The sequence below is a fragment of the Eubalaena glacialis genome, chromosome X (assembly GCF_028564815.1).
Source record: "Eubalaena glacialis isolate mEubGla1 chromosome X, mEubGla1.1.hap2.+ XY, whole genome shotgun sequence".
Classification (NCBI taxonomy): Eukaryota; Metazoa; Chordata; class Mammalia; order Artiodactyla; family Balaenidae; genus Eubalaena; species Eubalaena glacialis.
The window spans coordinates 136540025-136562757 of NC_083736.1; the positions used below are offsets into that span (position 1 = coordinate 136540025).

Below are 22733 nucleotides of genomic sequence, written 5' to 3' on the forward strand. Positions count from 1 at the left end.
CCGTGGTACCCAGCCCTCATGCTTGACGTGTGCATTTCAGGCCCTTCCCCAGCACCTCCGCCCTCCCCCCAGACCTACCGTATCATTTCACCCTGCTGCCACTCGCAGAGCCGGGACAGGGGCTCCAGGAAAGGAAGGAGTGGGGCTTTGCCCCCGGAGGCCGGGGCTGCAGCTCCCTCTTCCCTCTGTCTCCTCGACACAGATTCGGGCCACACAGATGTGCCTTAGGTCCTGCTCGCTGATTTCTTAGGTCTCTGGGGTGACAAGGCAGGGAAAGGGTGATCATCGATGGCACAGTAGGAGACCAGCCAGGGCAGAGGCCCGTGGCTTGAGGTCCACAGCCCCAGCCTGTCGGCCCCTTGGACCAGGCTGTGAGCGCCAACGGCTCCCCGACCAGGCTCACCGCAGACATAGGCCACAAGGGGGCAGCCCCGGGGTGCTCTGCTCGTGCCCCTGGCCTGGCTCCCTCTTGGCCCACTCCGGGCAGGGTGTAGGGAGGAGAGCAAGCGAAAGCCAGCTGGTAAGCAGTTGTCAATGTTTATTGAAAGACGGGGTGGAGGGTGGGTGCCAGCGACAGCAACCTCCACCAGAGCACGGGCCAGGGGAGGGCCGGGAGAAGGCTCTAGGGCTGCGGGGCAGGGTAGGCCAGGGCCAGGGGAAAGCCTGGCAGGCGCACAGGCCCGCCAGGAGGGGCAGCAAGGCACTGGCCCGGGTCCGGCTCCAGGCCGCATGGCCCGGCTGAATGGTGGAGGCTGGCACTGCCCTGCTGCAGGGAGTGGGCCTTGTCACCCTGGGCAGCAGCGTTACCGAGCCCCTGGCTCAGGCCTTGAGACTCGGGCCGTCGGGTGGCACGTACATGGGCTCGACACGGGCCCAGCTAAGGGCATGCTCGTCAGCCCAGGCGAGCAGCTCGGCGGCGCGGTGCAGGAAGACCATGAGCCGGGTGTGCACGTGGCCCTCGGCTCCGCCTGGAAGTAGCAGCAGAAGAGGCTGCCCAGGCTGTAACCCTTGCCACCCTGGGCCCGGGTGCCATGGCTGTGGGCACGGTCCAGGCCCCGCGGCGCCGGCAGCGTATCCAGGCAGCTCCGTGCACGGCAGGGGGAAGTCATAATCGAAGCCGTTGTGGGCCATGAGGCACAAGGGGCCCTCCTGGCAGCTCAGGAAGGCCTGCGGCGTCCGCACCACAGCGCCATCAAAGCCGGCCTTCTGGCACCTGGCCAGGTCCTCGCTGCTCAGGCCGGTGATCTCGCTGGCCTTGGCAGTGAAGGGGCACTCCGGGCTCGTGCAGAGCGTGAGCTTGTCCGGGACCTGGGGCAGCACCGGGGCGTCAGACTCATCGCGCTCGGGGTTCTCCAGTGAGGAGCGGTGGACGGGAAACAGGGAGATCTCGGCGATCTTGGGGTCCACACTGGGGAGCCCGGTGGCTTCCAGGTCCAAGAAGACGAAGGTCTCAGCCCGGGGTCCCTTGGACATGGTGATGTTTTCACAGGGACAGTGAAGCCTACAGCTGCCCAAACAAGAGGCACAAAACCTGAGGGCCAAAGAGATGGGGATGCCTGGAGTTGGCCACCCACAGCCGTGCCCATGGCCAAGGTTCCAACCCTTCTGGGTTCACTTCCTGCCACTTCCCAAGCTGGGACCCAGAGACCAGGACCTGTTACTTCTGTCCAGGATGAGGCGTCCTAGGGGGCTTGTCACCCCATCCATCGTGTCCTTCAGTCCCCCCCCGACCATCCCCACTACTACCACCTAGTAAACAGCATAAGGAAGGCCTGATGTGCCCAGACCCCGGCCCGGAGGCCTCTGCCTCTTGCCTCCAGTATACGGACAAGAAGAGTATGCCAGGTCCATGTCACTGGGGACTTGGGGAGGTGCAGCCCAAGATGGTATGGTCACTGACACACAGTGGCCGGGAGCCTCAGGCACAGCACCCCAGGTACGCACCCCTGGGGTCGGCTGCCCGGACGCACACAAGCGGGCACCCGAGAAAGCCCTCACGGTGATCCCCAGCCTCCCTGGCTTGGCCTGTGCCCTGGCACGCGGGTGCTGGCCCCAACCCGGCCCCCCGCCTGTCTCCGGGCCGCTGGCAGCTGCCATGCTGGCTTACCGGGAGCGGGCACTGCTCGGCTTCCTGGGCTGTTGGGCACCTGTCTCCACACAGGCTGCTCCGAGCGGCCTTTAATCTGTGGCCACGGCCCACCCCCAGCCGCCTGTTGGGCAACCAGGAGGCCTGAGGCTGCAGGACCTGTGCTGCCGGCTCACGGCCCCTTCGCTCGCCCACAGCCCCTGGGACACACGCCCCGTGTTTACAGATCGGAAATCCGGCTCCTGGGCCGCAGGCGGGCTCCCAACGACGAGCGAGCAGCGCAGCCCAGGCCGAAGGAACGTGTTGTCACAGGCGCGAGGAGGAAGCCCGAGCCCTCCGCCCAGCCCTGCCTCCCAGTCTGACTTAGGTTCAACACCCAGCCCCAGGCTGGGGCATCTCCCACAGGGGCCTCTCCAAGGCACAGCTCCCCCCGCCACCAGGGAGCCGGTCGCCCCTTGTGAAGCTGGAGTGGGCTGTAAGGACAGGCCTTGGTGCGGGCTCGCCCTCCACCAGCAATGGGAGATGGTATCTGTTTCTCAGATATAACGACCCAGAACTTCTCAGGAGCCTTTAGCGGAGGCTGCCAGGGAAGGAGCAAGGGAAACAAGGCAGGCCGAGCAGCCCTCCACCGAGCCCTGTGAGCGCGGGGGCGGGGGCGGCCCGGAGGCACCCACAGCCCCAGCCCCTCAGGCCCCAGGCTCGGGGCCTTCCCAGCCCGAATGGCTCAGTCAAGGGTGAAGGGCAGTCAGCACAGGAGGGGAATGGGAAGGCCCTCCGTGATCCAGGAAGCGGGTGACATCATCCACAGGACCTCCTCCCGAGGCAGGACATGCCAGCACTTGGCAGTGGGCGCTCACAGGCCCAGTCTCCTGCCGCAGGTCCTCCAGAGGCCCCTGGGCTGTAAAGCTGTCAGTGAACCTGGACTGTGGTGCCCAGGGGCCTGCCCGCCCTCCCACCTCCCGCGGCAGCCATCTGGGGGATGCCCCAGGCAGGCAGGGGACCAGGCCCAGGGGCTCCGGCAGCCCAGGCGGGAGGGGGCCCGGCGCCCAGCCCCTGGAGCCTCCTTGTCTGCAGCAGCCACAGGGGCCTTGGGGAAACGAAGGTGCAGATGCAGGGGCAGGAGAGCGTGGGCGCGAGCGAGGCGGGCGACCAAGCGCTGAGGGAGGCCCCTCCCCCTCCGCCTGACGCCGGGCTGAGGGAGGCGGGGCCCCACCAGCTGTGCCCGCTCCCGCGCCTGAAGGGAGGGAGGTGGCTGTGAAGGGCGCCCTGCTCGCGGAGGTACAGAGAACAGCTTCCTGGCCAGCCAGCCAGGCCACCGGCAGAAATCCCCCAGGCCAGTGCCGGGTGACCCGGGGAGGAAGGAGGACGCACACGCTCCACTGGCCGCGACGCAGACGCAGTGGGTGCCAGCGGCCAGGCCGTGGGGCAGCAAGGAGACCTCACCGGGCATCCCCAAGGCCGGCCCCAGGGCAGGCAGCGGAGCAGGGCGGGGGCCGGGCGGGGAGCTCAGGCGGCATTCAGCCAGAGGTGGTGACAGGCATCGCCGAGCTGAACAGGCAGTGGCGGCGGCTCGTGGGACAGGCAGGATGGGGCAGACAAGTAAGCAGCGCAGGCCGCACGGAGGAGGGCAGGATTCACTTTGTGATACAACAGAAACTAACACACCATTGTAAAGCAATTATACTTCAAGAAAGATGTTACCAAAAAAAAAGTAGGCTGGAGGCAACTTGTTAGAACCTGAGCTTTCTTTTGTCCCCAGCTCACACGGCCCCGCCCCACCCCCGGCCCCTCGTCACACCCCCCCCAATCGCTGAAGGCACGGAGCATGCGGAGGGCAGCCCCGGGAACACGGGGGCTACTGCAGGCCATTGGGCAGGCCGTTGCTGAAGACCTTGTATTTCCAGGTTACCCCTTCCATTCTGATGGCTGCAGAGAAAAGAAAACAGCAAAGTCAATCCAGCGCTTCCCAGCCCGTCTCTCCACTGGCCTTCCTCAGGCCCCAGGCCCCACCCCACCCCCCTGAGCCAGGAGCCGTGAAGGGGGCCAGGGGCTGGTGAGCACGGCTGGAAGCCCCCGTGGGCGCCAGGCCGAGCGCCGGCCGGGGTCCACTCGCTTGGCCACGTCCCTGCCCACCCCTCTCCCCAGAGCCCAGGAGCGAGAGGCTGTTCTGATTTTGATGCTGTGTGGATTTTAGGCAGACCAGCAACCGGTGCCCACCCGACCTCTGCCCTCCCACACGGCAACGTCGGCATCTGGCATTTGGTCGCGCCCACCCCAAGGGTGACTCTGAAGTCAGGAATCATGCGGTGGGCCTCAGCCACCCTCCCTACTCACCATCGACACTCCCTCTGGGGACGATCACACCTCTCCGCAGATAGGATTTGGGGGTGTCATTTGCCTTTACCAAATCCTCAGGTTTTCCCAACCTCTAGACGCCCCAGCCCCGCTCTGCTCCTGGGGCTCCCCCGACCCCAGGCGCGTCCTCGGCTCACACGTCTCTCCTTTGTCCCAGGCCCTCGTCGCTGCCTTGCCTTCTCTCGGCTCAGGGCTTGGCTGGGTCGTGTTGTCTCTGGAAGCCTGGGCCCTGCTGCTGCGTCCCTGCTACTCCAGATTGCGGGAGACTAGGCCTGGGGATGCATCTTCGGGGTCCATCAGCTCTGCGACCTCCGCCCCCTCCTCCCTTCCTTCCTCCGCATCAGGCCTCTGTGCTGCTTTTCTTTGTCCTCGTTTTGTTTATCTGCCCCTTTTCTCTCTGTTCTCAAGATTTGTTGCCTCATCCGTTTTCTACTCTTTGCATGGTTTTCCTGCACACTCTGACAACCATTCTTAACTCCTAAGACTGTCTGCTTGCGTTTCCCCTTGTTGGTTCTTCCTAGTTTCCTAGGTATGTTTGGACAAGATACTATGTTAATTCAACTTGGTTGGAAAGTTCTCTTATCTGAATGACCCATTAGGCCTACTTTTCCAGGTCTTTCTTCTCTCTTCTGTGGTGTTGGTCCAGGCTGGGGAGAGGAGCAGGCAGGGACCAGCCCTCACGCCATGGACCCTCAGAGGCCAGAAAGAGGTGGGTTTCACCTGGCCACCAGCCGTGTCAGGAGCCCGAGCTTGCCATGCATGTCAATCATTTTCCTCACAGAAGAGCAGGCTAGTCTCCCTGGGAGCGCCAATCTGTACAGACCTGCTCTGCTTATGCCCTCTGCTTCCAGCCCACCTGCCACTGTCCCCTCCCTGGGACTGCCGGCCACACAGCCCTGGGACTATGGTGGTTCCACCAGGCAGCCTGGCCCCCGCACTGCTCCTTCGGGCTGTCCTCTTGGTTGCAGCTTTTTCCCCCCACCGCATCCAGCGAATTGCCTCCATGGACTTTCCTGCTTCCAGAAACCTGTTTGTTTTCAAAATGCATTGATATTTTGATGGCCTGGGAGGCAGAAGGGGCTTTGGGTCCGCCCAGTCGAGCCGGTGACTGATGAATGACGATGGGACGAGCTGCACACCCACATCGCCAAGGCCCCGCCCACACACTCGAGGCCACGGCTCTGGGCGCCAGCCCTGCAGGCGCACCCGGTCCCCTCACTCAAGCCCCTCACTTCAGGCGTGGGGACGTGCGACCAACATAGCCTGGCTACTGGCACCCAGATCGGTGGCCTAGCTTCTTATACCGGGAGGTGAAGTAGCACAGACACATGGACCTCCCACAGTGGCGGGCCCGAGGTCGCAGAGACCAAGGCCCTTACTCTCTCAGGTAGACACAAGGGAAACGCCAAGGCCCTTCCAACCGGCCCCTGGTGTGGAGTTGCCAGGGATCATTTCTCTGCTGTGTCTATAGCCCAAGAACGAGTCTCAAACAAAATGAGGAAGCGACACTGACCACAGCTGGGCTGGAGGGCTGGACGGGAAAAGGGCGCTCCCCCCTTTGGTGAGGCGCTTGCCCTCGAGACTCTCTGGATTCCGGGGCAAGGAGACACTTCTCTGCAGGCACAACACAGAGGGGAAGCGGAGGGGTTCACACAGCTTAGACGGGAAAGGCGAAGGCTGCCGCTGTCCGGTGAGCACGGGGCAGGTGGCACGCCGTGGAGAGCACTCGTGGTCATTAATATCCTAATGAGGGCATGGGCTGCAAGCTCAGGACTAACAACAACTACACAGCACAGCAACAGCGGCGATGGGGACGAACGTTAGGATGGATGTTTAAACGGAGGCTTCTGCTGCAGTTCAGTCAGAAAGGAGAGACACTCCTGGGTGCCCAGGGATACAAGTGGCGAGTGTGTGTGCGAGGCCAAGAGCGGCGAGAAGCCCAGCGAGTTCACGCAAGGGAGGGCTCGGGGCTACGTGGCCTGAAGCCAGTCCTTGGGGGTGCACTGGGTGGGGGGACTGACAGGCAGATGCTGGAGTCGCCGTTGCCTCAGGCAGTGGATGAGAGTTGGGGCAAACAGTAGACAACCAGAAGGCGCAGAAGGAGAGGACGGGAGACGAGACGCCCACGAGCGCTCTGCAGAGCTCTGACAGTCCTGGGAATCTAGAAGGCCACGCGCACGCCCGGGGTGGCGCGGGCACCCAGGAGAGACCTGAGAAGGCCCTGAGCTGGCGCCTCTGCTCGGCCTCTAAGAGGGTGGGAGCAACAGGAAGTGCGGAGGAAGGAAGAGTCGCCGGCCACGTGGCCGAGTGTGGACGAGAAACATGAAGCTACATACCCAAGGAGCTCAAAAAACTCCAAATGAGAGAAACGCAAAGCGACCCTCACCAAGACACACTATCATCAGACTGCCAGGAGCCAAAGGGCAAGAGAGGTCGGAGAGTGGAAGAGAGAGGGGACCGTGCAAGGCCTCAGCTACGTGCCGACGGATGTCAGCAGATCACAGACCCCCATGTGGGCGGCGGGCGCACAGGGAGAGAATCCTCAGCGGGCGAGGACAGCGCTTAGCTGCGGGCAGGCAGAGGCGGCGCGAGTCTCCAGCGTGCGAGGCATGTTCCATTTCTTAGCCGGGGTTGTGGTTACACAAGTACTGGCTTTAAAGTCATTGGAACTGGATTGAAGGGGAAATATCCAACTTTTCACTTTTCTCTCTCTAAGACTCAGAGAGAGAAAAGGCTATTTTTCTTATCACAAAAGAACAACAACAACAAAAACCTTTTCTGAGTGTTTTTTTACATAAGAAAAATAGACTTACTCAGAAAAAAAGTTTAAAATTAAATTCAGATACAACTTTGCCCCTATCCAACAGCAGAAAGGTTGGAAGGTTCAAAGCCAGCGCTGACGAGGATCAGTCAGATGGAGACCGCTGGCCTCACCGACACGACGGCGGGAACCCCGCCTCAGGACGGAAGCACAAATGTCGAAACGTGTTCACTGCGACCTTTTTTAAACATTGACAATCAGGGGAGAAATCCTCTGCGTGATACATGTTCACTGGGGAATACGTGAAGGCCGCAGAGCAGGATGAAGAAAGAGTAAATGAACTAACACACCTCTGATTCCAACACAGAGCAAACCAACGTCCATGTTCTAGCTGAACTCCTACAAGGGATTCTTCTACATTTTTTTCCCTTTAGATAAGTGAAATCATACTGTATATTTCGTTTTTAACCTGCATTTTCCTTTTAACATTACACGATACACATTTGCTCATGTCACTGTAACCAAGTTTTGAAACAACAAATACTGTCCCACCATATTCATATACCAGTATTTACCCAAGCATTACCCAAGGGTAAAACCTTGGATTGTTTCCATTTGTCACTATTGTAAATCCTGCGACAGCATCATGTGTATAAAACTGAAAATGACCTACAGGGTCAGTAGTAGAAAATGTTAAGTAAATTATAGCAAATGCCTGAAAGGAAGTGTTTGATGATTAAAAATGTGACTTCGAGAACATGGGGAAACGCTTAAAATGAGATCCAAGGGAAAGAATATAATAGTGTACACATGTTGTAATTCTACTCACCTTGCACAAAGAAATAAAAAATGATGAGAGGAAACGGAATAGAGGGAAATAGACCAAAATATTAACACCGACCATCTCTGGACCACCACATTATGCAATGTTTTTAGTTTACCTCTGCACGTCTTTACATTATCCCAATTTCCTACAATTAATGTTTTTATTTTATAATCTGTCAGAAGCGTTTTCAAGGGAAGGAAAACCTTAAGCATTGGAAAAAGAAGAAAAAAAGTAAGGGGCCAGTCCCCAGATGCGGGTCAAGCACAGAAGGAGGCAGGCACTAAGCCGAGGTGTACTGTGAAGGCCCTGTCCCTGACCACCAAACGGGTGGCCACAGCCACAGAAAGGTGGTGACCACATACCTAGACTCATCACAGAATTGTTGCTGCCCCAACACATCTGCTTGCCCTGCTGCTGCTTCGCCATCTGCACAGCTTTCACCGAGGTGTCAGTGACCTCCACGACCGCTTTCAACAGCTGGGAGGGAGGGAGGGAGGGAGGGAGGGAGGGAGGGGACTTGTGGGCTTGAATGCTGGTGGTCTGACCCACAGAAGGCGTCTCCTGCTTCCCACCCAGGTTGATGCCGAACATGTGCATCCACCCACCAGCCCAGGGTGAGGGCAGGCCTCCCAGCTGGAGAGTCACCCATCAGAGCTCCCCAGCCTAACTCCCTCCCCCCTGGCCCAGCGGAGACGCCACACTATCATGGACCCCATCCCACACTGAGGCCACGCAAAGCCAGGGTCACGGTGGGAAAAACACTGTCCCAAGGTAAAAGGGCATTTCTGATGGGAGAGGACTGTGCCCTAACTCAGCCTGTTGGTAGAATCGCAAAGGACAAGCTGGTCAGAGGTTTGGAAGTCTAGAAGCTTTTTTGTTAAAAAACCAAGGCCAGCATCATGGAAGCCCTGAGCCAATGCCAGAGTTCCACGCATGGCAACTGTACTCACAATCATAACCAAACCTAGCATTCCAGGCCAGCCTCTGGGGATCTGAGTCAATACTGATGTAGTCAGTGCAGCAGCGTGAGGCCACTTTTTCTCATCTGTCTGAACCGGGTCAAGGGCACAGACAGGCAAACATCTGTCTATCTGTCTGGCATAGTTCTTGGCCACACAAGAACGAACAGGCTGTGATACATTTGGGAGTTTCGTGAAGACAGAGCGAGGCCAGTACAGGGACAGAAGCTGGAGGCGGGGCGAGGGCCTCCCGCGTTCAGCTGGGACCCAGTGCAGGCCGTGCACAAGCCTCTTCCGCACCCGGGGTCTTGGCTCAGTTGGCACCCTCCTGAAGTGCAGGGGGACCCACAGGGGGACATCCCCATCAGCCCTCATCCCCTCCATGGCACCGCGAGAAGTGCCTGCCCCAACCCATCCAAAGCCCCAGACTGAGGCCTGGGGCCCGGAGCCCAGAGCGCAGCGTGCCACCCACTCGCAGGGAGGCCAAGCCTGTCCAAGCCCTGAGGTCCCTCACTGGGGGCTACAGTGGCACCTGGGAGGGAGAGGGAGGGGTGAGGGTGATGCTCACTTGGCTGCATGAGGTCAGAGTCTGGTACACGGCCTGGACGATGGGGCCGCACGGGCGGGGGTTGGGGCCTGGGCGCTGGCAGCACTCTCCCAGCTCATCGTCATAGACTTGCAGGAAAGCCACGACGAGCTGGCGGAAGTCAGAGATGACCAGGCGCAGCTTCTGGTCTAGGGTGCTGGCGTCGGCCCCGCCCACAGCGGCTCCCTGCTTGTGCTGCGCAAAGTACTGCAAAGCCAGAGGCGGAGGGTCCCTCGAGGCTGCCCTGCCTGTCACGGGGCACCAGGTCCCTAACCCCCTCTGTGGGCGGGGTCTGCCGCCCACTCCATGCTTCCCCAGACTGGGAGGCAGACAGAAGACCAGAGGCCTGCATGGGCCTCAACGTCCCCCTCGCGACCTCAGTAATGAGGCTGGGCCCAGGGCTGCGGGGAGGGTCACATACCGAAAGGCCGCCCGAGGACGGTCCTGTCCACTCCTCAAAAAGCCTCCCCACTCCTGCCCTCACGGGGCCTGAGCACCCATCACATTCTAGAAGCTGGCGGGCATCCACCACCTCGCTCAGGCCTCCCGACACACTCATCGTAAAGACGGGGTGTCTGAGGCCGGGGTGGGCGACGTGCCTCGCCTTAGGACACGTAGCGGGGCCCCTGCCGCCCCTACGGCCGGCGCCTCACCTCCACCCTGAGCGACTGCAGCTTCGAGGCGCTCTCCTGCAGCTGCCTGGCCAGCTCTGCCACCGTGTCCTCCTCTGACTCGATGGAGGGGCTGGCCCTGCAGGGAGAGGAGGGGGCACACTTCTGCCCTGTGCCATCACGGGCACTGGGGCACCTGTGGGCCACGCACAGAAGGCTCTGTCCCAGGTAACAGACCGAGCAGGGCGTGTACCTCCGCCAGGCATTGCTCTGCTTGTCGAGAGGTGGCTGCACGCCCAGGGGCCGCGCGTCACACTCGGGGCTCAGGAGCATCTGCAGGCGGGGGCTCAAGAAGAACTCCCCCAGCAGCGCCTCATTCTTCTCCCTCGTGTCCTCGAAGTGCTCTTTCACACTGCAAAGGCAGCCCCAGGGCCACGCCGTCACCGGCCAGAGATCCAAGAGGCCAGACGAGACCGGGCGGACAGGCCAGGAGAAGGCATCTCCTCCAGTCTCCGAGAGCCCACCCACGTGCGGAGACACCGCGGGTGCCCGCCCTCCGCCGGGGGCAGCCCGTGTTCTCCGAGGCCCGCACCACACCTTCATGCCGACAGCCTGGCACCTCGGGCGGCACCCCGGCGTGGGGTGGGGCTTCCTGCCTAGGCTTGCGGCCCACAGCTCCTGGGCCAGGGAGCAGCCGCCTCTACGGGAGCGGGGAGCCGAGCCCCAGCCGGAGATGTGCCCGGGGCTGGGCCCCTAGCCCCGCCAGCTCCAGATGGAGGACCAAGGGCGCCCACCGGCCGTTCCAGGGAGGGCCCGTCCCGAGCCTTTACCTGAGGCAGCTGGAGCCTCCGACAGTCAGGCTCTGGACCACGTCCAGCAGCTGGTCCATGAAGCGCAGCTGCTTCTGGGCACAGGCCCGGCCCTGGGCAGGGAAGGCCACATGCACTCACTAGCCAGGCAGGCCACGTGCCCCCAGCCCGCAGCTGGCCCCGCCGGGCCACTAGCAACCTGCCCCCTACCCAGCAGCGTCGTGGACTGGCTTGGGGCCCCTGGCACAGCAAGACAGGCCGTGGCTGTGGCCTGTGCCGAATCCACTCCTTGCGGGGAACAAGGACTCGTCCCCAAGGGGCGGCAAGCAGCCAGGCCTTACAGCCAGGCTTCCCAAGCAGCAGCTGACTCAGCCCCCTACCCCAAAGGCGGCTGGGTCTCCCAGCAGGGAGCTGTCCGGCCAGGAGCTCAACTCCTTCCTCCTTCCAGAAAGGGGAGGAGGCTCGCGGATGATCCCCATGATGTAAATACAACCTGAGAGGCCCAGCCTGCTCCCGAGAGCCCTGCGTAAGCAAGGATGCTGGGAGGCAAGCTGGGCCCGGCTCTCCGCTCGAGCGCCTCACTGGCCTGCCCTGACACACCGCTATTCTGAGGAACGCACCAGAATGATGCACTCAGCCAGCGTCACTGGTGACTCAGTATAAAGCCCTCCAAGAAGCACCTGCATTTAAAGTGGGCTGAGAGTTCGGTGCTTTGTGACCACCTAGAGGGGTGGGATAGGGAGGGTGGGAGGGAGACGCCAGAGGGAGGAGATGTGGGGATATATGTATGCATACACTTGATTCACTTTGTTATAAAGCAGAAACTAACACACCACTGTAAAGCAATTATACTCCAATAAAGATGTTTAAAATAAATAAATAAATAAAGTGGGCTGAGAGGGAGAGGGCTGAGAGGCTCCTGGTGGCATCTCAGGCCGGGCAGCCCTGTGTGGGGAGCAGATCTGGGGACAGGGCCACATTCTGCTATCATGTTTGCAGCTCAGTTCCCCGTTCACGAGTCTCATGGCTGAGGCTGCCTGGCACCCCCGGCAAGCCTGGCTCTCGGCTATGTAGCCACGTTGACAGGACCAGTGCCTCTGGAAGCTTCTGGCATCTCCATCTCCTTGCCCTCGGCCTGCCACTGGCTGCTCATCACTACCTCTTGTTGACTCATTCTCCCAACCTGCCCAAACAACACTGAGCCCGAATGATACACCTGAGGAGCAGCCTGGGAATAGGAGGTGGGAGGTGGGACACTGTCTAGACAGCGGAAAGCCTGGGCCGAAACATGAAACCAAGTGCCACTCAGGATCTCACAAAGCCTTGACCAGCGGCCAGGGTTGCGTGCCGTCCCCTCCTCAGCAGACCCGGCTCCAGGAGACCCCCCCAAGCCCAGGAAAGGGTAAGTGCCCCTCACAGCCTGTACACTGAAAGCTACAAAACATCTCTAAGAAAAATTAAAGAAAACCCAAATACGTGGAAAGACAGCCCATGCTCAAGGATAGAAAGACTTAATATGGTTGATGGCAATACTTGCCAAAGTGATCTACAGATTCAACACAATCTTCATCAAAATCCCAATTGGATTTTTTGCACAAATTGACAAGCTGATTCTAAAGTTCATATGCAAATTCAAGGGACCCCTAATAGCCAAAACAACCTTAAAAAAGAGCAAAGTTGGAGGATTCACATGTCACAATTTACTACAAAGGTACAGTAATCAAGGCAGTGTGGTACTGACATATAAATCAATGGAATAGAATGGAGAATCCAGAAATAAACCCTCACTTCTACGTTAATTGATTTTCCACAAGGATGCCACCAAGGTCTTTTCAACGGTGCTGGGAAAACTGGACAGCCACATGCAAAAGAATGAAGTTGGATACATACCTTACACCACACATAAATCTAACTCAAAATGGGTCAAAGACCTAAATATACGAGCTAAAACTATAAAACTCTTAGAAGAAAACACAGGTGTCAATCTTAATGACTGGATTTGGCAATACATTCTTATATATGAAACCAAAAGCACAAGCAACAAAAGAAAAATAGATAAATTGGATTTCAACAACGCTAAAAACTTTTGTGCTCCAAAGGACACATCGAGAAAGTGAAAAGACAATCCACAGAATGGGAGAAAATATTTGTAAATCAAATATTTGATGTGACTTATATCCAGGATATATAAAGAATTCTTACAACTCAATAATAAAAAGACAAATAACCCAATTAAAAAGTGGGCAAAAGAAGTGAATAGAGACTTTTCTCCAAAAAAGATATATAAATGGCTAATAAGCACATGAAAAGATGTTCAACATCATTAGTCATCAGGGAAATGCAAATCAAAACCGCAATGAGATAGCCCTTCACACCCACCAGGATGGCTGGTATCAAAAAGATAATAACAAGTGCTACAATGACAAGTGTGGGTGAGGATGTGGAGAAACTGGAAACCTCGCACATTGCTGGTGAGGATGTAAAGTGGCGCAGCCACTTTGGAAAACAGTTCGGCGGTTCCTCAAAAAGTTAAACATATTCGAAAAATTCAAAAAGTTAAACAATTCCACTCCTAGCTATATACCCAAGAGAACTGAAAACATGTCTTCTGTCAAAAACGTATAAAGAACAGTCACAGCGTTGTTTGTAATAACCAAAATGTGAAAATAATTCTTTCAAATATCCTTTTTAAGTTTTAAGGGTAGGTGGCAGAGTTTCTTTGACTGATATGGGGGTGGATTAGGCCTGCCTCTGCATGGAAACCCACGGGTGGGCAGCACATGGGGGAAAGTGCATGGGCTCAGGAGCCAGAAGCCTGGGTTTGAGGCCAGGCTCTGTCACTGGGTAACCTTGAGAGACTTGTCTGTCACCTTCCCCAGGAGATGGGGCTAAGACAAGTACCTCCTGCCAAGTGTGGGTGTGACAATTACTGGCATGTAAAGTACTTACCATGGCGTCGGTCTGTATGAAGTCATCCACCAAGGACAGGACGTGCTCTCTGTCCCTTTGGTCATCAGAAGCCAAAGATCCTTCTCGGCCTCCTCAGCCACCCTCCCCTCTCGGCCCTAGGGATGGCTGGGGTCTACCCAAAGGAATCCTATGGGTTCCTGCCCCAGGGGGCTAAGAAGCGGGGACTGTGGGTGCTAGCTCCTGGGCCTGAGGGAAGAAAGCCCTCCCATGCCCACCTCAGTGTCACCGAGGCCCCCGGCCCATGGGGACAGAGGGCCTGCTCTTACCTTCAGGAGCTCGTGGTCATCCAGCCCACACAACATCAGCTCATGGCCCAGTTTCACCATCTCTGTTGGAACACAAGGATCCAGTTACCGCAGACACCCACCCAAACAGGCAAGGACGCCGCACACCCATGCAGGGTGCCGAGTACTTCCCTGGTAAGGGTGCTCCTGCTCTAGCGTCAGCAGGCCCAGCGCCCGTGAGGCCGGGCTGGGCCTGGAAGACCCAGGTAAAACAAGGACACAGGTGGCGGACATCCCAGGTGCCAGGAATGCCTCTTGCTGTGTGACCTATACCCAGTCACTGCCCTTCTCTGGGGGCCAGTTTCCTCACCTGAAATAAGAGGTCGCATTCAATGCTCTTCCATATAGGGAACTCTTGCTTCTAGCAGAAGCCAGCCAGCTGCCTGAGGAGCCCACAGAAGCCAGGGAACCTTCCAAACATGCTGTGTGCCACCGTTTCAGAGACCTCGCCAAGCCAAAGCAAAAGGAACCGTCTCACATTTGTCAATCTCCTATACACCTTTCATACCATCATGTCCCTTCATTTTGCTGGCAACCCTAGGAGGTGGCAACTCTTTCATTTCACAGATTGGGAAACTGAGTCCCTGCGTGGTGCAAGGAATGCTCGGCCACGTCTTCCAGGGAGCCCTGGGCATTTTCTGAGTAACCATCTGCTATACAAAGAAAGGCCAGGACCTGGAGCCAGAAAGCCTGGGGCCAATGCTAGCTCCATACCCCCTCCCCCCAGCCCTGCAGCAATGCCCTTACCCCTCACAGCTCCCACCCTCATATGCCTCAGTGGCAGAACACGCATCTGCTTTGGAAGGTTTGGTGCTAGAAGCAAGCAGAGCATCTATGTGAAAGCATCAGTCATCCTGGAGACACGGTACAAATGCCAGTTATACCCCCAAGCACACGTGCACAGCCCACATCCCTTCACCCCAAATCCTTGCGTACCCCCTGGCCCCCCCTCACTTGGCCCACATCCGAGTCTCAGCGTGGCCGGACCCGTGCCCTGTTAAACCCAAAGGCAGGCTGCAGCCCTCCTCAGAACAAAGGCCAACATCCTTCTGCGGCCCACAAGGCCTGGCCTGATCTGGCCCCGTGGCCCCTCTGACCTCATCCCACCCCTTGCCCTCACTCTACACTCTACGTCAGCCACCCCGGCCTCCTGGCTGTTCCTCCAAGCTGCCAGCCACACACAAGCCTACCTCAGGCCCCTTGCGCTTGCTGTTCTCTTGCCCTGAACACTAATCTTCCTGATACCTGCCTGGCTCACTTCCTCCCTTCCTGCACGGCTCTGTTTTTTTAAACAGAGGCCTTCCCCAGCCATCTTGTGTCAACAGCTCCACCCCTCTCCCGAGCACCCACCCGAGCACCACCCACCCGAGCACCACCTTGCCTTCAGCTGGCTTGTTTACGGCGCTTCTCACCATCTGATACACTGAGAAGTTTGCCGCCTTCTGTGCATCGCCTGTCCCTCCCAGCTAGCAAGTGAGCTCCATGAGAGCAGCACGACTGATTCACTGCTGCACCGCCAGCACCTAAAACAGTGCCGGCGCATAGTGGGTGCTCCATAAATACCTGTCACGTGAAGCTGTGACTTCTAATCCCCCTACCTGTCCCGGTTTCTCCCAATCATACTCTTTCACAAGCGCTCTGCCACTCAGCGCACTCCCATGGGGCGGCAAGGCTGAGCACCCACACTTTACAGAAGAGGAAACTGAGGCCGGGAGCGGCAAGGGCCAGGGTCGGCACCTGTGCGCGCACATGTGTTAGAGGATTCAGGTGTGGCCTGATGACCAGGCTCGCCTGGCCTCGACACGGTCCCATCAGGAGGAAGGTGCCGGACATGACAGTGCTGGGGGGAAGGGCAGCGCCTCTGTGCAGCCCAGGCCGGCCCCCAGGCCAGTCCCGCAGGCTCCAAGACACAACCCCTGTTCTTCTGGCCCATTTCAGCCTCGGGGACAACTGTCCCCAGATAACTAACTTGGCAGTGCCAACAGCGGCACGGATCAGGAATCTGGGGTCCAGCTCACCCACCCTGGGGTTGGGGCGGGGGGGAGGGAATACAGGCCCGTGGAAGGATGGACCTTTGGAAACACTGTTGTGTGGGCGAAGAGCCAGCCACCATCTTGAGGACTGCAGTACGCTCCCCTTTACCTAATGTTCATTGCCGGGTTAAGGACAGTTTCTGCCAAAAAAGGATCAAAAAGAAGCAGTTCCAAGATAAGGCCCACAGACCCACAGAGAGCTGCCCAGCGTGCTCCCAGGAGCGCCTCGTGCGGCGTGCACGCACACACACCGGCGCAACGCGGACGGACCCCCGGTGGCGTCGGCAAGAACGGCTGTCTCTGCCCCCAGCGCCTCAGGGGAGAGGGTCTCTGGCAGGGTCTCCTTCACGTGTGCAAGGGAGGGCGGATCCTAGCAGGCTCTAGTGATATCCACTGAGCGCGCACCCTCCAGAAGAAAACACCGGTCCAATGGGAAATCCGCAGCCTGCTAAGGAGGCCGCGCACCAGGTGAGAATGGCCCCGAATCCACCGTTCAGCACCAGACTCCCCCAGCGGAGACCCACCTTGGATCTTCACCTCGGCTGAGGCCCCCTTAGGTGAGCTGAACCTGTCTTGCCAGGAGGGACAGACCCTGCAGGGAAAGAGCAAGACCAGTCAGGCCTGAGTGGGCTGCAGGGGCCCCTCACACCCCCCCTTACACGTGCTCTCAAAAGCGAAGCTTTGTGCCTAGGTGCTAAATGCCACTGGAACACTCACCTTCAAATGGATAACCTTATGTGATTTCAACTCCATAAATTATCAGAGAAACAAAAAACCAAAATATTTCTGAACGTTTATCTCAGAAATGTGAATTTGAATACTGAAATTAAAATTCTCACAATAAAAGAGATGAAATGACTGCCCAAGACAGAACACTGAATTCCTCAGAGCGCTAAGCTCTCTATCAGGAGGAACCCAGGGGCTGGCTTTTCTCGAAATCATGGCGCAGGTCTGTTTGGAGGACGTCCGAAAAGGCCCTCCCTGCTCTGGCGTCCTTGCAGGCCTGGCTTGGGCCCCTCTCGCACCTCTACGTGTGTGTCTGCCCTTCTCCGCCTGCAGCGCTTTCTTCCCGCCCAAGCCAAGCACACCGAGTTGGCTCCAACTCATCCCGTGAAGCCCACGCCACGGCTGACATCACCGCCCCAGGGAAGCCAGGGGCGGGCTGGACATGCCTGCAGCCAGCTTGGCATCCCTCAGTCACTGCGGGGCCTGGGAGCTGTCTTTCCACTGCGCTCTCACCTCCCAGACTTCAGGCTCACCGAGGCCAGGAGCTGACTTTCTGTTCTGTATTTCTAGGCCCTAACATGACAGCCAGCACTGAAATGGTGGCCAGTGGGCATTAACGAATGGATGACCACAGCCCCTTGTCACAGAACAATCTGCCATTAGTAAATGCCCGTGCTTAGCTCTTTCAACAGAGGGAATGTTTTTAAACTAACAGAAGTCAACAGGAGATGGTGCTACCCCAGGTCACAGCTTTGAGCCGTTCGAGGGCTCCTAGCATGGGCTCTGGGGTCACAGCAATCCCAGCTGTCCCCCTTGGCTTGGCAGAGCCCCAGCCTTGATGATGCCACACAGATAAACGGGACGGTGGCCACCTGTAAGCGTCTTGCCTTAAGACGCCAAGCTGATGGGCAGAACCATTTCCAGACACAGACCACATCCAAAGGCAGTGAGGGGTGCAATATACCGCAGGCGTCACAAGCGACACACAGCACAGGTCTCTCACTGGGTCTCTTCAACGAGAGGGGCACAGTCTGAGCACCGCGTCCCAGCCCCAAGCTCCAGGCCTGGCGCAGCACCGAGGCCATGGGAACTTCGCTCCAGCTGCTTGCCAGGGAGCCCCAGGATGACTGGGGCCAGGACCCCGCCCTGCTATGGCAGTGTGGGGGACCAAGTCTCAGCCCCAGGGACCTGCTGACTCACTCATCATGGTGGGAGAGGGCAGGGTCGGTGTTCGGTGGAAAAGGCTCACTGTTGCTTCCCTGGGGCCATGCCTCCAAACGCCTGCATCCCAGGTCACACCTGCCCCAACTATGCTGGGGCCCTGGGAGCTAGTGGAGCCACCCTGACCCGACCTGAGGCACCAGCCCCCCTTCCCTTGCAGGACTGCAGGGAAGAGGGGGCGGGGCAGCCACCCGTTCTGCCAAAGAGGGCTGGGCCAGAAGGGGCGGGAGGAGGAGCCCCCGCCGTGTGAAAAGCTGGGAGGCTGGCCCTGGGCCTGGTTGCCAGGCAACATTCCCACTCACAAAGCACCAGAGAGCAGAGAGCACTCAGTGATCCATCAGGCTGGACCTCAGCAAACCACTTCAACACGCTAAAGAATAAATCCCCAAAAGCCTAAGCGACCTCACTCAGAAAGGGCTTTCATTAAAGTTGATTTTCCTGAAGCAGCAGGGAGCAGGGCAGAAACTAACGGTGCTCAAGGCCCTGAACTCAAGTACAGCTCTTCGGGAGCCAAGGAAACCCATGCGCCTTAAACTCAGCAATCTAGGAGCCCCACGGCTCTGCCCCGCCCGTGCTGAGGGCTAGCTGGGCATAGAGGACCCCAAGGGCCACCACGCCCAGCCCCCCAGCCAATGCTGCGTGCAGTTTCCAGGTTCCGCCCAGACAAGGGTGAACAGGTGGCCCTAAAGGAGGCTGAAGTGGTGAAGCCACGTGCAAAGAAGCCAGCAGGAAATTAGGAGAAACTGGACTCTGTGCAATCCTCTGGCCATCGAAAGGCCTACGGCACTTTTGCCAGCTTGGGATCATAAAAAGCAACTGGACATTCCTTGGTTGCTTCTTAAAAGGAGTCTGTTCCTTGTATTTAAAAAAGCACTAAAAGCATTTGAGGACTGCAGCCAGAGGCTCTCACCCATGCTCCCTCTGGCCAGCAGAGGGACCCAGTCCCCAGCTTCCACGTGGGCCAGGCAACTCTGGGCTCCCTCCCACGAGAGCCTCTCTAAGACCTGAGTCTGGCCTCCCTCCTCCTGGGAGCGTGTTCAAGATCCCCGAACTAGCCCAGGCCATCCCCACTACTATCTCTCCTCCCAGGTTCCTGGACCAGACGCTGGTACCTCCAGGGCCAACAGTGCCTGTCATGAGAGCCATTGCCATTCCAAGCCAGGCTCCTGCCATCTTTTCCCAGGGCTGTTGCAGCAGCCTCCGTATTGGTCTCCCTGCCTCCAGCCTCTCCCCTCCAAATCCATCCACCACAGGACTCCCAAGTCACCCTGCCAAAAATGCCAGTTTCAGTATGTCACTCCCCTGGTCCCGTACCCGTCCTGCCCAGAGCGTAAAGTTCAAAGGCCTTCACGTGGCTTGGAAGGCTCCACATGAGCTGCCCTGGGCTGCCATTCAGGCCACTGCTGCCCGGCTCTCCCTCCCACACCTTGACTCCCCGCTCCTGTGGAAACGAGTGCCCGCCATGACTCGTTCCCTCCCAGATCAAATGCCACCTCCTCCCTGCCAACATCCACAGCACTCAAGACTGCAGAGGTGCGCCCAACACTGGGATCGGTGCCTGAGCCTCTGTGGCCACTAAAGTCCCAGCTCCTTGAGGACACCCATCCGTGTCTGAGGCACCGGGAATGGTACCAGACACCTGCTTGTCACCCCACAGCCTGGAGCATGTCTTAAGCATGTGCAACGCTGCACTGCGACCTGGGGCTGATGGCCGGGGTGGGGGTCCCACCTGGTGCCTGCCCTCCAGCAGCTCCCAGTGCTCTGGAGAGCCAGACAGGACAGCAGGCCAAGACCCAACCAACAGGCTGAGGGCTCTGGCAGGGGTGCGCTCAAAAGGCTGTGGGTGTCCAGAGGAAGGAGGAATACGTTTTGCCCTGGGAACCGGAGACTTCTTAAAAGGAGACAGGACGTGTGAGCTGGGTCTTTGAAGGCTGTATAGGAGTATGTGTGACATGCAGACACCTGGGCAGGCTTTGCTTCCCTTGCACGGTGCCAGGCACACACACCCAGCTGCACCTTGACCCAAAGGACTGGGAAATGGGGTCTTGGCCCTGCCTGCCACTCCTCGGTGGCAAGACCTGAGACAGTTCTCGACTCCAGCCTGACCCTCAGCTTCCCAGTCTGAAAATGAAAGGACTGAAGTACATCATTTCCCAGGTCCCTGCCAGCTCTGAAACTAGTAGTTACAGCAAGAAAAAACGCTCAGAAGCCAAGCTCAGCTTCTGTGAGGCGGCAAACAGACGAGCTGAAGCACTGCCCAGGGCACTTTCTCCCCAGATCTGAGCACTGCTTCACTTCTTATCTAAGCAGAGGCTCTCACAGTGACCGGGGATGGAGGGCAGCTCCTCAGATAAAGAACAAACCCCACCTTCCCCCCGGTGGGTTGAGTGGTGCCCGTGTACCCCAGGGGTGGGGGAGGAAGAAACCAGGCTGTTACCGTGCACACATCCACTCCAGGATTTCCAGGCGGTACTTCGAGGGGCTACACAGCAGTTCCTGAATGGTCTTTGGTTCTGTGATATAAAGACCCTGGAGGAAGGGGCAGCTGAGGTCCTAAGCAAGGAAAGGGAAAGCCAAGAAGCTTTAGAAAGCCAACATCAGCGAAGGGCTGAAACGCACATCTGCAATCACGCTCTCAGCGCACCTCCGTTCACGCACGTTCCGGCCGCCCAGCACCCACCAGGCGGGTCACACACACACACACACACACACACACACACCCGCCGGGCGCGCCCGGCACACTGGCAGCGCTGTCGATCGCGCCCAGAGTTCAGTCCCCCTCATCCGCGGCTCCGGCCGCCGGCCACTCCGCCTCCTTTACGGACGCCCCCTCGGAGCGCAAGCGGTAGTTTGACTTGGTAGCAACTAGGGGCTTCGGAGAGATTCCGATCCCGGCTCCAGGCTGTGGGAGCAAAGGGAAAGGGTCGGGAAAGGGTCGACGGGGCCGATCGCGGACAGGAGGGAGGTGTCGCGGGGCGGGGGGGAGAGGAGAGGGGATAAGGGGAGAGCCGGGACGGGGTGGGAGAGGGGAGGGGAGCGCGGGTAGCGGTCCCGGGACCGCTGCCTGACCTCGCGGGGCGGGCCTCCTCACCACCGCTGTCACGGGCATTGGCCGCTGACTCGGAGGGGGAGGCATGGACCCCGCCCATCTGTCTCCCCCGGACCCCGCGAGCTCCTCGAGTCTCGGGCCTGTGGCCCCCGACCCCCGCCGCCCGCCCCTGCACTCACTCCGCGCGCCCGGCCGGGTCTTGCAGCGACAGAAGTTCAGGTGCGGTACGCGCACGGCGCCTGCCTGAAGTACCAGGCGTGGGCCGTGGAGACAGCGAGAATGAAGGCCTGGGGCCGCCCAAGGAGCCGAGACGGACGCCCCACAAGCCTTCCCGCGCAGCAGGACACAGCGCGCAGCCTGCAGCAGCGACTGGGGCGGCGCGCCCGGCGCCGCCGACTTCCGCAGCAGGCCCTGCCCGCCCCGCCGCCCGGCCCCAGCCGCCCCGGGGCGGCTCCTCGGCCCCGCAGCACCTTCAGCTTCGCGAAGACCTCCACGGCCGCCTTGAACACGCTATCGTCGCCCTCCTCCTCGTAGCCTCCGCCGCCGCCGCCGCCGCCGCCGCCGCCAGCACCCAGCCAGGCCATGTTTCGCGCTCGGAGCCGCGCCCCGCCCCCACGTCCCGGGCTGACTGGCCGGCCCAGCTGCCAATCAAGTGCCAGTCGGTGCTCCTCCCGCCCACCCGCCGGCGCCGGGGCCCGGGACTGGCCCGGGAGTGGCCCGGGAGTGGCCCGGAGACGCGGCCCACCCCTCCCCCAATGCGCCTTTCCCCTGGGCCGCGGCTCCGCCCAGGGGGCTGACCTCAAGGAAGGGGGCGGAGCCGGGGCTGGCGCTCAGTAGCCCGCTCGCCCGCGATCCTCCCGCCCGCGCCCGGGGCGGAGGATGCGGCCGGGAGAGCGCCTTCCAGGAGAGGGCGCTCCTACCCTAGTCGGTTTCTCCGCGGGAGGACGAAGGGGGGGGCCTGGGTGACCGGACAGAACTGGGACTTGAGCGTCCCATCTCCCAGCGCGGGGCTCTGTCTCCGGTTTCCCACACTCACAACTGTAGTTAGAGGGAGGTTTCATGGGTTCGAATCCGGCCCCAGCTGTGTGACTTTGGGCGGGTTACCTAACCTCTCTGTGCCTCCTTACCCTCACCTAATGTGGATAATGAAACCACTTACCTCCTTGGGTTGCTATGAGGATGGAATGAGGTAATAATTCCTATAAAATACCTAGAACAATACCTGGCATGTAAAAAACACTATGTACATGTTCACTATTATTATGCTGGGCCCTGCTCCTTCCACCTACCCTTCCTCCAGTCTGTCTTTGACCTTCTGGAAGGTTCTGTGCCTCCTTCCTGCCCTGTCCACTTACAAATGTCTTTGCACCTCTCATGCCCCTCAAACTCAATGAGTCTGAAATGACATTTGTCAGCCTGTCCTCCCCCACACCTCCAAAACCCCCAGCTCAGTGAAT

At 59.1% G+C, this 22733-nt stretch overlaps 2 protein-coding genes across 4 annotated transcripts; both read right to left on the bottom strand.

The window, feature by feature from the left end:
• Window positions 1–699: 699 nt before the first annotated feature.
• On the bottom strand, window positions 700–2149 carry TREX2 (three prime repair exonuclease 2). The gene is given in 4 exon segments (XM_061179074.1): window positions 700–959; window positions 962–1083; window positions 1085–1531; window positions 2108–2149. Coding segments are annotated over 3 exon segments (651 nt in total). The 5' UTR covers window positions 1474–1531; window positions 2108–2149; the 3' UTR covers window positions 700–819.
• Window positions 2150–3857: 1708 nt separating this feature from the next.
• On the bottom strand, window positions 3858–21883 carry HAUS7 (HAUS augmin like complex subunit 7). Of its 3 annotated transcripts, none has more exons than XM_061178745.1 (10): window positions 21747–21883; window positions 20665–20780; window positions 16805–16872; window positions 14230–14291; window positions 11015–11106; window positions 10438–10596; window positions 10227–10323; window positions 9556–9780; window positions 8391–8505; window positions 3858–4012 (listed from the first exon to the last, which is right to left on the bottom strand). In XM_061178745.1, the coding sequence occupies exons 1-10, from the start codon at window positions 21858–21860 to the stop codon at window positions 3942–3944; spliced, it is 1119 nt and encodes a 372-aa protein (XP_061034728.1). In that variant the 5' UTR covers window positions 21861–21883; the 3' UTR covers window positions 3858–3941. The 3 variants fall into 3 exon arrangements, with proteins under 3 accessions (XP_061034728.1, XP_061034731.1, XP_061034729.1); XM_061178748.1 differs by lacking the exon at window positions 21747–21883 and adding an exon at window positions 21456–21665; XM_061178746.1 differs by lacking the exon at window positions 8391–8505 and having other exon boundaries at window positions 3904–4012.
• Between the last annotated feature and the right edge of the window lie 850 nt (window positions 21884–22733).

What these genes read in the sequence shown, in the direction of transcription:
- HAUS7 (XM_061178745.1), bottom strand. Translation starts at nt 21,860, where the DNA reads ATGGCCTGGCTGGGTGCTGGCGGCGGCGGCGGCGGCGGCGGCGGCGGA. An exon ending in CTGGAGTGGATGTGTGCACG is followed by an intron (nt 16,873 to 20,664) that starts GTAACAGCCTGG and finishes CTTTCCCTGCAG; the next exon opens with GGTCTGTCCCTCCTGGCAAG. An exon ending in TGCAGTCGCTCAGGGTGGAG is followed by an intron (nt 9,781 to 10,226) that starts GTGAGGCGCCGG and finishes CTGGCTTTGCAG; the next exon opens with TACTTTGCGCAGCACAAGCA.